The following is a 13,466-nucleotide window of genomic DNA, read 5'->3' on the forward strand; positions in this document are numbered from 1 at the left end:
ATAAAGACAGAGAATTTACTCCTATAAGATCTCAAACCTCAAATTCAGGTAAGAAGTAATGACACAAGTCTTCAAGCATCCAATCCAAAGGAAGTGAACAGATCCCCAGTCTTACCCATAGGTCTGTTTCTGTCCCTGAGGTCCCTGTGGCTGGGGTGTCGATAGGAGTCCCTGTAGTGGTGGGCAATGGCCATATCATCCAAACGGTAATGCTGAGGTGGAGGCGGGGCGGGGTGAGGCAGGCCATTGGGCTGGTAGGACAAGCCGTTATTTGGACTGTACCGCTGGCCAGGGCTAATAGTGCATGGTCGCTTGCTTGGATGCTCTGAGTGCAAAGGCTCTCTGTCAAAGCCATTTTCTTTGGTTCTGAGGGGGGAAGAGAGAGAGTTTTGTTTCATAAAGTACTCAGAAACCAGCATAGTTCAGACATTCATATTTGAGCTTGCAATATCAACAGAATATTCCTTCTGTGGCCAGAAACTTTCAAAACTCAGCTTCCCGGAAAACCTATGGGAATTCAGTGAGACCCACACCAAGACTTAGATGATCACCAGACTACAGAGGAGGGAACAGCCAGTGCCAAATTAGCAAGCATTTTTGCAGCTGAAGCTCATGTGGTTAAGGCACAAATAAGAAACCCAATCTCCTTAGATAACATTTTCATGCAAAACACAGAGTTTTTGACTTCTAACAAGTTCCCCTAAGACTGGCTGTATTTGGTGAAGATTCATCAGTTGAATATCTTCAGCATCTAAATGAATGAGGGCCATGCACTCCACCTGGTATCTGACTTCTGCAGCAAAGAATACCTGAGAGCAGTGCTGTCCAAGTCAGTAAGGACATGAGGCCATTTAAATTAAGATGTTGGTAATTAAAATTAAATAAAGCTTCAAGTTCAAGTCTTCAGTAGCTGTATTCACATTTCAGGTGCTCAAAAGCCGCCTACTAGATGTCTACCGGAAAGCAATGATCCAACTGAGCTGACATGGTAAGCAAAATAACACCCCGACATAACTGTCTCGGGTCACCAACATAAGCATCAGTTGGACAGGGCTATCTGGGACTAAAAGGAAAATCTAGGTCACCACTTATTTTAAAGCTGAAAAAACACCTGCCCAGAGAATGGAGGTCCTGTCTGGGGTCATAGAGGAGGACTGGCACACCCTGGGTATGCTTTGTCAGATGATCCACAGAGCTCTGAACTTGGCTTTCCATACATAAGACTTGACAACAAATCACTGCGCCTCAATTCTCAAATGAAAGTAGGGCTAAAGAAATATTTGCTTGCTGAATGTATCTCTATTGCTTAGAAACTAACATAATACATGACAAAAACAAGCCAGGCAAAAAACTTCAAAAAGGGAGGTAGCTTAGTATGAAAGCCCTGGGTTCCACCCCCCCTCCCCAAAAGAGTCAAAAACCAATCATATCTAACTTCTACTGGAATCACAGATCCCAAATTGTGTAGCACAGTAGCTGAGCCTCCTGATGAAACCAGCACAGTCTGTCCCTCCCTGGGGTAGGAGTAACATCTACTTTCCCACAGAAGCCTTGTGAGAATTCTGCCAGATCTCCCTATGGCTTTTTAAGTTGATAAAATTATAGTTATGAAGGCTTGAAGACACTTTTCCTACTTTCCCAGCATCTATGGACAGTCCTTGATAGTCTCAGAGGAACATCCAAATGCAAAGTGAACCAGCCATGGAGACTGTGTGGGCAATGGGTTCTACAAGGAGCATCCTTTATGTCCCTTGAGAGTGGAGTCCCAGTGACAATTTGCACAACTACATCAGTGATAGGGAACCTTTTAGAGCTTTCAGTGATGACAAACAGGCTGCTGTGGCACATGTGCCATGGGTTCACCACCCCTGCCCTACACTCAGAAGGATAAAGGAGTTTGAGATGGAAGGCATAAGCACACAAAGAGCAGAGGAAGTCTAGTGAGTTTTGTGTGAAATGAAAATGGGCCAGCGACAAGCTACAGGATGCGCTGCTCTGAGACAGGAGACTGGCCAGTACTGTAAGACAGCACCGCATGGTCCCCAGGGGCGCGGCGGCCAGAAATCTCCAGGCTGCTCCCGTCAAGTCTGTGTCTGCACTAAAATATACTGACTCCATGCATATTGATCATTGGTATCCGACTAAAATACCCAGTATAACCCAGACACTGCTTAACTGCATTGCTTTAAAATAATTTTTTAACAGTGAAAGGAAACATTCTATCTATTGATTTATCTCCTAAGAGTATATCTATGTGACTGTAATCTGTATTTTCATATCCTATACATTTCTGAATAATACACTTCAACATTCAATGCATATTACCAGCACAAATCAGTTGGAAAATACTGATGACAGTTAGTAGCTATGAACGTAATGCTAGCACAACACCTACCTTACTGGAAGTGGGGTGTAATGGAAAGAGCACTGGACTGGAAATCAAGACACCTGAGATCTAGTCCTGGCTCTTCCATGACTAGCTGTGTGACCTTGAGTAAGTCACTTAAACTCTCTCGACCTCAGTTTGCTCATCTGCAAAATGAAAGGGTTGGACTAGATCAATGGTTTTCAAACTGTGCCACCTGAGGGGCTTACGGGTTTCTGCAGGTAATGAACTTTCCCCCCAACCACTAACGACTTAAAGGGCCATTACATTATCTTATCTGTTTTAAAAATTTCAGATTCTATGATTTCATTTTTAAAGGAAAAATAATTGCTTCTAAAATCAAGTTTGAAAACCACTGGGCTAGGTTTCTGAGATTCTTCCTTCTAGTTCAAAACCTGACAATTCAATTGTTCTATGTTACGACACTCTATTCTATACAGCCATGCATGGTGACTGTGCAGACAGAAGCACACGGGGCTCATAGTCCTCGGGCCAAACCACAGGTGTGTAAGCCAAACACTTCAGCCAAGTTCTCCGTTCCTGGCTTTCCAACAATTTATTTCTTATAGCTTGTTTTTTTGTGTGTGAAAAATTAAAATCCTCTAAATATCTTGGGGCTGGCCCGGCAGCATTTCTATACATGTGTCAAACCAGCCCAATCTATGGTTTTCTCTCTGTTCCAGTGACAAAGAGAACAACCAAGGAAGAATCCCGACAATTCTCAAACACTTAGATATGTTATTGACTTTCATCCCCATTGAGCCTTCTGATCAATGCTATTACTTTTGTGATCCAATTATATATTTTTTAAAAAAGAGAAGTTTTTTCCCCTAAACCAGGCAGCGACATCCGAAAAGGTAGGGCTAGGAGGTCCCTCCCTCCCTCCCTGCTGTGGGGTTCCTGCTGTCCCACCCTGCGTCCTCTCCCTTAGAACCAGCGATGTGATAGAGCCCATCACCTCATGGTCTCCCCCCAGCAGCAAAGCATCGAAACTTATACAGCCCTCAGAAATAAAGCCATAAAAGGGTCTCCCTGTTGCTGCCTCAAATCACTAGTGAATAATTCTAAAGCTAAGCCCATTCTGTAACAGTAGTGAAAGCAACTTAATTATTTGTCCTATCCATTTTTTAGAAATGCCTATAACTATCTACACTCTCTTTTTTTAAGTACTGAGACTTGAACTCAGGGCCTTCACACTTCAGGCCCCCCTCAGCCCTTTTATAAATTCTTTTTTTGAGACAGGGTCTCATCAAGTCACTAAGTGTCCAGGCTGGGTTAGAATTTGTGATCCTCCTGCGTCAGCTTCCCAGAGTGCCAGCAGTACAGGTGTGCATCACCATGTATCCCTGGCAAATGAAGTGTAGCAAATTTGCTTAGGGAAATTTCATATTTGCATTTCTATTTGTTGCCCTTTTCAGAGTGTATTATGTAAAACTAAATACTTTCCATTGTCCCATACCAATACATCCTTGAAATAATCCCAGTTCTACAAGAATTCCACTGTGTCTCACAGCCTGTGGAAGCCATTTATGGTTTGTTCTTATAATCCTACCTAAGGAGACTCTACTTCCCTCCTAGGAAGAACCTGTCCTGAACCTAACCTCACCCCTTCAACGTGCACCCCAAATCACTTCTCTGTTGAGGTCTGACATCCTAAGAGCAGATCACTTGCATGACCTCATGTAACTAACTTTCTGGCCTTGGTTTCCTTGCATGGAGATGGGGTTAGTAGGAAACAGTAACTGGAAACAAGTGTGGAGCTGGCCAACGTCACGCTTTCCCATACCTTGTATGGCCCCTACCCCACCCCACCGCACCCCATTTCCTCAATCACAGACTTGGAAACGGACAACTTGAAAAATGAAATAAACATTTTTAAGGCTCCATATGAAATATGTAAAAGTCATGCTTGGTTAGTGTACACTGATAATCCCTTAGTAACACTCGAATAGTGTAACATTCAAGGAAATGGGTAAGTCTGGAAAAATCTTTTATGAAGTCAATAAGCAGAATAAGATGAAAGATCTAAATGACAGGAGTAGGTGTTACATTTTTTCCCCAATTTAAAATACATAAATAAATAAATAGGGGAAGTATTGTTATAAAATTGCTCTAAACTGGGCATGGTGCCACACACCAATAATCCCAGCAGTCTGAGAGGCTGAGACAGGAGGATCACAAGTTCAAGAGCAGCCTGGGCAACTTTCTCTCTTAGTGAGATCCTGTCTCAAAATTTTAAAAAAATTAGGAGCTTGGGAGGTACTTCAGTGTGAAGGCCTAGGGTTCAATTCCTAATATTATGACCAAAAAAAAAAAAAATTGCTCTAGAGAGAGCAAAAGTGACATAACATAATAAACCTTAGAATGGGACCCTAAATAAGAACCTTAGGCCTGTTACAAATAAATACATTACATGTGTTACTCACTCTCTTGGGCTACAACAGCCATTTTGAAATGAACATGTCCAGCCTGGCCCTGTCTTTCCCTTGTGATTCCTATCCACCTTCTACCTTGTCATCCAAGTAGACACTTGCACGTTGTGCTACAACTTTGTTCTCTGCATCCAAGCCCTGCTGTAGATCTCCTTCCTGTAACAGGACACCCCTACTTGGTCCTGTCACACTGTCCTCCGGCCTTGTCAGCATATCAGCTGACCCTGGGGTCCTCCCAATGTGCTTGCCATTTGTCTCCATGGCCAAGTCCCACCCCTGGGCCTGGGCTCCCAGAAAATGGGGAGTTAGACACTGGGCTCAAGCTCCTTTGAGGTCTGACACCTGTTGGGCACTGAGATTTACTGTATTTCTTATTTTATTCTTGAATTTTAGAAATTTCTATCTAAATTTTAGGAAGTAAAAGTTCTGTTACGAGAAGATCAAAACATTAACAACTCACTATCAATCCTACCTTCCTCTCCCTTTTCTAACACATGAGATTATTTAGGGTTTCCGTGGAAGGACTAGACATTGAATTGAAGGGAGAAAATCATTCTTGTCATCCTATTTTCAGAACATAATTCAGTAAAAGGTGTCTAAAGAAATTGTGAGGAAATGCGTAAGTTTAAGTAAGAATTTCACATAATTTGTTTTTCTTGGTGTGGAATAATGTATCCAAAACAAAGTAGATTACAAATTCCCCTGCCTCCTTAAAAAGAAAATCAAACCTAATTCTTCATGACAACCTGAAGGAGCTGCTGTGTTTTCCTATCACGGTGGAGGAAGGGGGACATTTAGATGGGGAAGAACAGAGAGAGGGAGAACACAGGATCCCTGCTTTTGCGCCAGATGGAGAGAAGCATCTTTAATCTCTCCATTGCTGAATAACCACCCAGGAGACAGAGTTTCCTGCACAGCATGCCAATGTCTGCAGAAGTAAATAAGAGGCAGGTGGGTGTTTGCCACTCCAGAAACACAAGCAGGAAGCCTGGACCTTCCAGGGTTACAACGCGCAGCTTCCTAGGGCCGCTGGAGCCTCCCCTCCCAGAGCGGGAAGGTGGAATTCTCTGTCACCTGCCTCCTGGTGCTGGCCATCTGCTCAGCAGCCAGGCAGCCTGTGGCTGGCTGGCCCCTTGCCTTTCTAATCTCTGCCACCGCTGCTGAAGTATTCCATTTCTACGCCTCCTGCTGCCTGGAAATGCTCTTTCTTATTCTAATTTGTCATCTGCATATTCCCATTGCAGGATTCCAGCTTTTTTTCTGGGCCGTGAACCAATCTCAGCATTGGTTTGGGCCACCAGCAGCTATTTTCACTATTGTATTTCAGAGACACATCTTTTAAAGCCAAATAAATAAATAAACCTGTTGGGGGGGGGTGTTATTTGATATATTACTGAAAATGCCTGCATTAAATTTAACTTGAATTATTTGTTTCCAGTAGTGAGAGGGGTGTTTCATGTATTTTGCTTTGTTTTAGGTACCCAGTATGTAAAACGAAGTTAATGATAGTGCCTGAACATCAATGGGAATATAAAGATGTGTGAGACATGATTTCCTTAACCCTCCATAAGATTACAAGATAGTCATTTCTTTACCACAAAGATGATTTCATTGGAACTACAAGACTTCTATACTTTCAGGCAGGAGCTATACACAGAAAATTCCATAAAAACATTACAAATGTGGAATCAGGCATTGTGGCACACTCCTATAATTACAGCACTCCAGAGGCTGAGGCAGGATGCTCTCTGTGAGTTCAAGGCCAAATTGGGCTATATAGTGGGTTCAAGACCAGCCTGAACTACATAGCAAGACTCGATCTCAAAAACCCAAAAACAAAACAACAACAATACACATTACAAATAATGTGGTGTGGGAGATCAGAAAAAGGAAGCTTACTCCAGAATATATTCTCAATCACATGGAGTTAGCTTTAACTCCTGGGTCTGCAATTGGCTGGCCATATGAACTAAAGAGGGCTTAGCCTCCAAGAGCCTCAGTGTTTGTGTCTGAGAAATGCAGGACTGATTTCCTCAGAGCTGCTGAGAGGGTTAAGGGAAAGAATCTCTCTACAGAGCCTAATGCATATTTGGCACTCAACAAGACAGTTAAAGCCCTTCATCTTCAAGTTGGAGCATCACAAGGCTGGTGGTATAGAATCATGGTTTTAGGAACAAAGCAATTTGAGCCAGAGAACCTGAGTTAGAATCTCCTGAGCATCTCTACAGCCACAGGACTCTTGATATCCAGTAACATCCAGCCTTCTTCAATTTACACAGTAGCACTGTTAGCTACTGAAATAAGCACTCTGTTAGTGTGCAAATTACTTCCCACAGGGTCTGGCACATCTTAAGTGCTCAGGAGATGGCAACTGTTATTAGAAAAATGAGGACTGGGAAGCCTTCATTCAAACAGCAGATACTGAGTCAGGCTGTGAAGTATGAAGAAGTCAATACAGATAAGAAGTGGGAAGGGGAGCAAAAACAACATGTGGGAATACAGACCAAGGCATGAAGAGTATTCTGTAGGTCTTGGCCAAGAAGAGAAGCAAGTAAGTCCACAAGTTAAGACTAAGGCTAGATGTCGAGAGATCAAAATGTCCTCTACAATCATGCTTTCTCATCATAGAAACACAAGCTAGTGCCATCTCACTAGCAGGCTTCACAACTGGTGTGACTAAGATAAAAAATAATCATTATAGGGATAACACATTTTAAAAACCAAGGAACGCATAAAAGATACAACATAAAACAAGAAAGGATTAATATAAAATTTCAATTTTTTTCATAGAGTACTAAGTGCAAACTGAATTCTTATTCGTGCAATTAATTGTATGATTTCTTGTGAAGAGTACCTACTGTTCCTCTTTAGAAAGATGAAAGTACTGAAACTTTGTTCCTCTTACAGACAAGGAGAAGAGGACCTCCTCAGTCCAGCTGATGGGCAATAAGGTGACAATCTCACAAATGCGACCCAGACTGTTTCAAAATGACTGCCTTTCGACCCTCGAAACTTCAGCATTTTCTAACACTCATTAAGCCAAGAAACCTCGCTCCCTGTGTCTCTTCTTTCGTTAAAATGACTTATAAAACCTCAGAATATTATGCCATGGCATTTACCCACTTGAGTAATTATAGAAAAGGAATAAATGAAAGTCAGGAAAAAACTCAATTCTTAGTTGTGCTTTCCTAATTTCAATCCTGCACATAAGAACGTTTATCTTTTGCATCTGGAAGATTTACAGTATGTAGATTTGCTAGTTTCTCAACCAAGATGCTTTGTGAGTTCAAGCACATTCTTTGAGCTTTGCTTTTTTCAAGTATAAAGTGGAGGGGTTGGGCTGGTATAGCTGTAAGATCCCTCCCAGGTAACAAATTGTGTAATTCTAAAGTTCAAGCAAATCTTTTCAGGAAATATCTAATTATAGGGGAGGAGATAAAACATTATTAATCCAACTAAATGCCCTTTATCAGAGTTCCAGAAGGGTTAAGATGGAGCTAATGTGCAGCACACTCATACTAAAATGCTGATACATGAGAATGGGATTATAGCATCATTCACTTGAGATAATAAGGGAAAAGAGAAAAACAACAAAAACAATGGCACCCAAACAAAAACAAAGGTCACTGCATTTGGTTTCTTAGCAAGAAAGACTCTCTGAGTCAGAAAAGGAGCATAACAGATGAGAACACAATTTAAAGGCAAATCTGAACAAAAAGCTTCAATGCTGAGGCTGTAAGAAAGGAAAGACAGGGGTGACAGGCATTTTTTTCTAAAACTGTAGTAGTTTTCCTTCATTCTGCGGCTTCCATGAAGTGGAGCACTGTCTGGCTATGCTTGGCCTCTTCGCTGCACAGGAAGGGTTCGTGTCTTTACGAGGGATCACAGTGAGCAGGTTTACAGTGCTGATAACCCCCAGTCCCTGTATGTGATGCTTCCTCTCATTTGACAGCTCCAAGAAAAGCTCCAGCCCCCTTTTTCAGCATGTTCCATCACAGAACGACAAAAGAATAAAGATCTATGACAAATAACAAACTTATACAGTAATTACAAAGAATACAAATCAGAATTTTTCTTTCCCTAATATTTTGGGTAAAATAGTATGATTTTTAAAGAAAAAACTGTCTTTTTCAAACTTGGGTTCTGCAGTATTCTACCACAGATCTACAAATTAGGGATACCCTGAGCTGTTTTTAAAAGAAACTAGAAAATATTTCACTGTTCCATATAGGGAAAAATAATGGGGGAAAAAATTCAGCAATTTCCCTGGAGTATGAATTCATCTGTAAACAACAATATTTTTAAAAAGAAAAAAAATTAACAATAATATGTAAGGATGAGAAGAAAGTTAAATCTGCCAAAGCCCATCCCTGACACATGTGATGACTGCTTAGTACATTAACTCAGCAATTGTCACAGAATTTAAACCCCCAAAGTTGTAAACAAAATATAGAGCACTCTTCTGTTCGTGACATGTCATGAACAAATTACCAAAATGTGTTTTCTCCTCAGGTGTCAGTTTTTCCCTCTTTTAGTGACTGATGGCTCCCAGTGTTATTACAGAAACAGATTGATCTTTTTAATGAGCCAGTTTAATAGACTCCAAAATCTCACCGTGGCTGCTCATCCATGTCAGACCATATGTACCAACAAAACATTCAGTAAAACAAAAAAAGCTCTGCTGTCAGACAGCTCCATACTCTATAAAATTTCATATAGTAGAGTTGGATATGCAGATAAATAATTAGGGAAGAAGAAGATGCATATGTAAACAAGATGCATGAAAAAATGCTGTAGAGGCCCATATTGCTTTGGATCTGATCAAATTCCCACAAGATACAAATGTATTTACACAACACATTCTCATTACCCTTCCTCCTAACTCTAAGAGAACCTATTTGCCATCTTTCCATTATAACAAATACGTCAGAGTTTCACCTGAAAAAGGATGCTCCATCCAAGATTAATTGTATGAATTCTGATTTCAGCACCTGTCCATGAACAACCAAAGATACCATAAGATGAAGACAAATTTTAAAGCTTTCTACCTATGTACGCACACAGCTACAGATCAGAGTAAGAATGTGGAGCATCCGTGGAATCTAATATGAATTTTTCATGTCAGTGTTGACATACTACTCAGAGCTAACCTTAGGACTGTCCCAGGAAGGTCTAAAGTTAAGGTACATAAAAACAGTAGGACTGAGAAGCTGAGGCAGTTTGAGCCTAGTCTGAGCAACTTAGTGACCCAAACCAAAAAGGCTGGAGAAGCAGTTTACTGGGAAGGACTTGTGTTAAATCTACATTACCAAAACAAAAAACACATATATACATATGAAAACAATTCATCCTGACCCTGTAGCTTTAACACCGCATAAATTTTATATATATATATGAGAGAGAGAGAAAGAAATGAGAGAGCCAGAGGGATAACTGCTTAGAGCAATAAATGAAACAAATTTTCATTTTCCATATTAGGTCATATATCTTTTCAATTTTGCCTGAAGGACTATGTTTACATTTATCATAGCTATCTAAATCTTTTCCTGTTACATCCTCCCCCAAAATAAATTTTTTTCTTCCCAATTTACCATCCAGCCTCTCCTTAATTCTTGTCTCCTATTATCCGAGATACATGATGCTGAAATATCTCAATACTGCAGGCTGGTGTTTCCCGCAGCCTAAGGGGATGGACAGGAACATACATGTGAATCATCTATGCTTGAGCCAGTTCTCGGTTCTCAGCTCCCTGCAGGGAAGAGGAGCAAGCCGTGCCCTTTGATAGCAAACTACTGAGTACTCTATTCAATCTTTTTTTTTTTTTTTGGTACCAGGGATCCAACTCCGGTCCTTGTGCTTGCACAGCAGGTGGCGAAACCACTGAGCTAAATCCTCCGCCCTCTATTCAATCTTAAACATGACCAAGAAAATGTAACTTGCAATAAGAAAGGAGTGTATCAGTGGATCATGTAAGGAGGTGGCTCTACAATATGTTAGAAGTAAATCAATATTTAACTTTTGCTTTAGCAATTTTAAATATTAAGAAGTCCTACATGGAGAGAAAATTCCAGAGGTTGCAGCATAAAAATTGCTTAGCAGAGGATTATGCAATAACTCTATGTAAACTGCTGGCTTTCAGTAATATTCTGATTTGCACAGTAGCTAATACATTTAAGGGTAGCTAAGTCGGTCACAGAAGTCTCTGAGCAGTTGCAAGGATCTTAAGCGCCTGTGAATCTGGAATGTAACTGTGCCAGCATTAACCTCTCAAAGGCAGTTGCACCCATGCCTGGTGAAATACAGAAAAAAAAGCACAGATACATAAGAAAGGAAAGAGAGCATATGACAAATCCTAGAATATAACTTCATTTTCAGAGTCTCCTTATTTCACACATATGATGCAAAATGCTGATAAGGCTTCACATTCTTACATGAGAAAATAGTTACATGAGGATGGAGGAGTCTTGAAAATTATTTTAATGTGGTAACATGGGAAGTTTCACATGCATACATGCCTTAGTCAACAGCTAATTTGTAGAGTTAATGGAGAAGGGTCTTTCTTTTGTATATCATAAAACTCTCAATTATGAGAGTGGAGGGCCTGATGGATAAATATTGGCTAGCAAATAAAATATTTCAGCAAAAATGTCATCTGTTAACTCTATTATGTAACTGTTATCTTCACCCAGTTCATCTAGCTTCCCTAAGGTTTTCTTAGTGCTTACTGAACCCAATTCAAACAGGTACTGTACTATGTTCTTGGGTAACACATAAGGGTCAACTTTCAAAGTCATTCTGTTTTAAAGAAACTTGAAACAGCAAATTTTATAATACTGGAAGGTAAAATATGTGGTTGGGTTGAACTGTGTAATAAATGTGAACTTTAATGCTGACGTGTTTAAGAACCATTAGTGGTAGTTGGCAGATTTGAAAATCATTCGTCTCCACCCTTTAGCTTTAACACTGCAATACTGCATTGACAAAGGCCAGAGATTCAGGGCAACATGGCCAAGATGGCCACACTGGATGATTAGCTATTCTGCAAGAGATGGAGGCCACCTATTTAAATGAGACACAAAACATGTCCTTATACCACACTGGGGAGGAAAAGGCCATGGTTAATCCCGGGCCCTTGCCCCTCTCACCTGTCTGGAGTTCGCCTCTTCCCGTTTTCGTTCACATCGAGAAGCAGCTCTGAGGAGTCAACAGGGGAGGTGGTGCTGGCATCCAGAAGCAGCTGTTCATGCTGGGCGAGGTACTGGGCAGGGTTCTGTTTGGCCAGCCTTGCGCAGTGGAGGAGCTCACGCTGCAGCAGGGGCAAGTTGGCCTGCAAGAGTGTGACAGGAGTGAGAGGTGGACTGGAAGGCTTCCTCTGACCTGTCCACCTAGTTAGTCTACTGTTCAACTCCGGAGCAGCGCAGCAATGCAGCTGCATAACCGCATCATCATCACCTGCATGCCTCAGGTCTAATTCAGGCACAACTGGCAGCTCTGGGCTACGCTGTGCCTTCACTGCCTCAAACGTGAGGTCTCGATGTCTGTGCCACTCACCTCTCCTCACCTCCTCATCTACAACACTGGCAGTGACACTTAGGATTAAGGACTCTTTATACTGGAATATAAATTCTATAGGATGTGAGATTTTTAGCTCCATCTATGTGCAATTTTTATTTTTCCCAAGGAAGAAGGAAGGTATGTGAAATGGATAAGACAGTCCAAGCAATCTCAGAAAAGTCTCCCTGACACACGAGGCTTTCTGTTTAGCAACTTGCACTAGGTCAAACAGGCTAATGTCATGAAATATCTTTGGCTGAAATTGAAAATATATTGGAAAATAGATTACTTTTCATAATTATAAGATTCATACATTTAAGAATTAGCCTAGGTATGGTCAGGTATTTGGGTTGGAATTCATGTTCAAAGCAGCACATACTAGCAGTCTACAACAGCAAACTGCTGTCTGTATAAGAATGTAAATTTTTCTTAACGTTAGAAGAAATCCTCTGTACATGTTACTCTCAGTCCTCATCTAGCCCACACCCTGAATAAAGACTCTCTGAACAGGCATGCTGATAGGCTGACTGGCAATTCTGGCAATCTCAAATGTAATAAAAGAGGAGGAGGCAATTTCACACATAGCAAGGCATTAAAATAAAAACTGAAGACAACATTTTATTCTGACCCAATGCTGACATTAGAAATCCAGGCTGTTGGATTTATTTTTATTGTCACTTAGGGGAGGGAGGATGGCAGGGGAGAGTAAACAGCTCTCATCCTCAATAACACTTTAACTCTCAAATTTCAAGGAAATATCAATAACATAAATCCCTTCACAACTTAAGGATTTTCTTTTGGGAACCAGGTGCCCTGTACACTGATTAACCTAGCAGGTAGAAAGAGATTCTGAGTACAAGAGGTTCCAGTTAGCTCCATCTTTGGGCCCAAGAGCCTTTTAAAAAGCCCTCTATAGTAGCAGGGACAGGCAGCAGGGCTATCTGCAAGTCAAACTCATTTTCAGTGGCAGAGGTACAGTTAGCATGCTCGAGGCCCTGGGTATGATCCCCAGCATATACACACACAAAGTCATTTTCTGAGAACATTAATCAAGAAACTATCAAAATAATACCAAAGTATGTTTCTGCACAAAG

General features: G+C 41.1%; 1 protein-coding gene across 4 annotated transcripts in view; it reads right to left on the bottom strand.

Annotated features, from left to right (window-relative positions):
- The window catches only part of Runx1t1 (RUNX1 partner transcriptional co-repressor 1), a 111,004-nt gene that overhangs the window by 47,765 nt on the left and 49,773 nt on the right, over positions 1–13,466 (bottom strand). For all 4 annotated transcript variants that reach the window (XM_087190593.1, XM_087190596.1, XM_087190595.1 and 1 more), the window contains exons 5-6: positions 11,964–12,145; positions 116–366 (exon numbers count right to left, since the gene is read on the bottom strand). In XM_087190593.1, coding sequence (XP_087046719.1) covers positions 116–366; positions 11,964–12,145 — 433 coding nt within the window. The remainder of the gene's footprint in view (positions 1–115; positions 367–11,963; positions 12,146–13,466) is intronic.

The sequence above is a fragment of the Heterocephalus glaber genome, unplaced genomic scaffold, assembly GCF_053883595.1.
Source record: "Heterocephalus glaber isolate CG9 unplaced genomic scaffold, H.glaber_assembly_v1.0 deba00001553, whole genome shotgun sequence".
NCBI lineage: Eukaryota > Metazoa > Chordata > Mammalia > Rodentia > Bathyergidae > Heterocephalus > Heterocephalus glaber.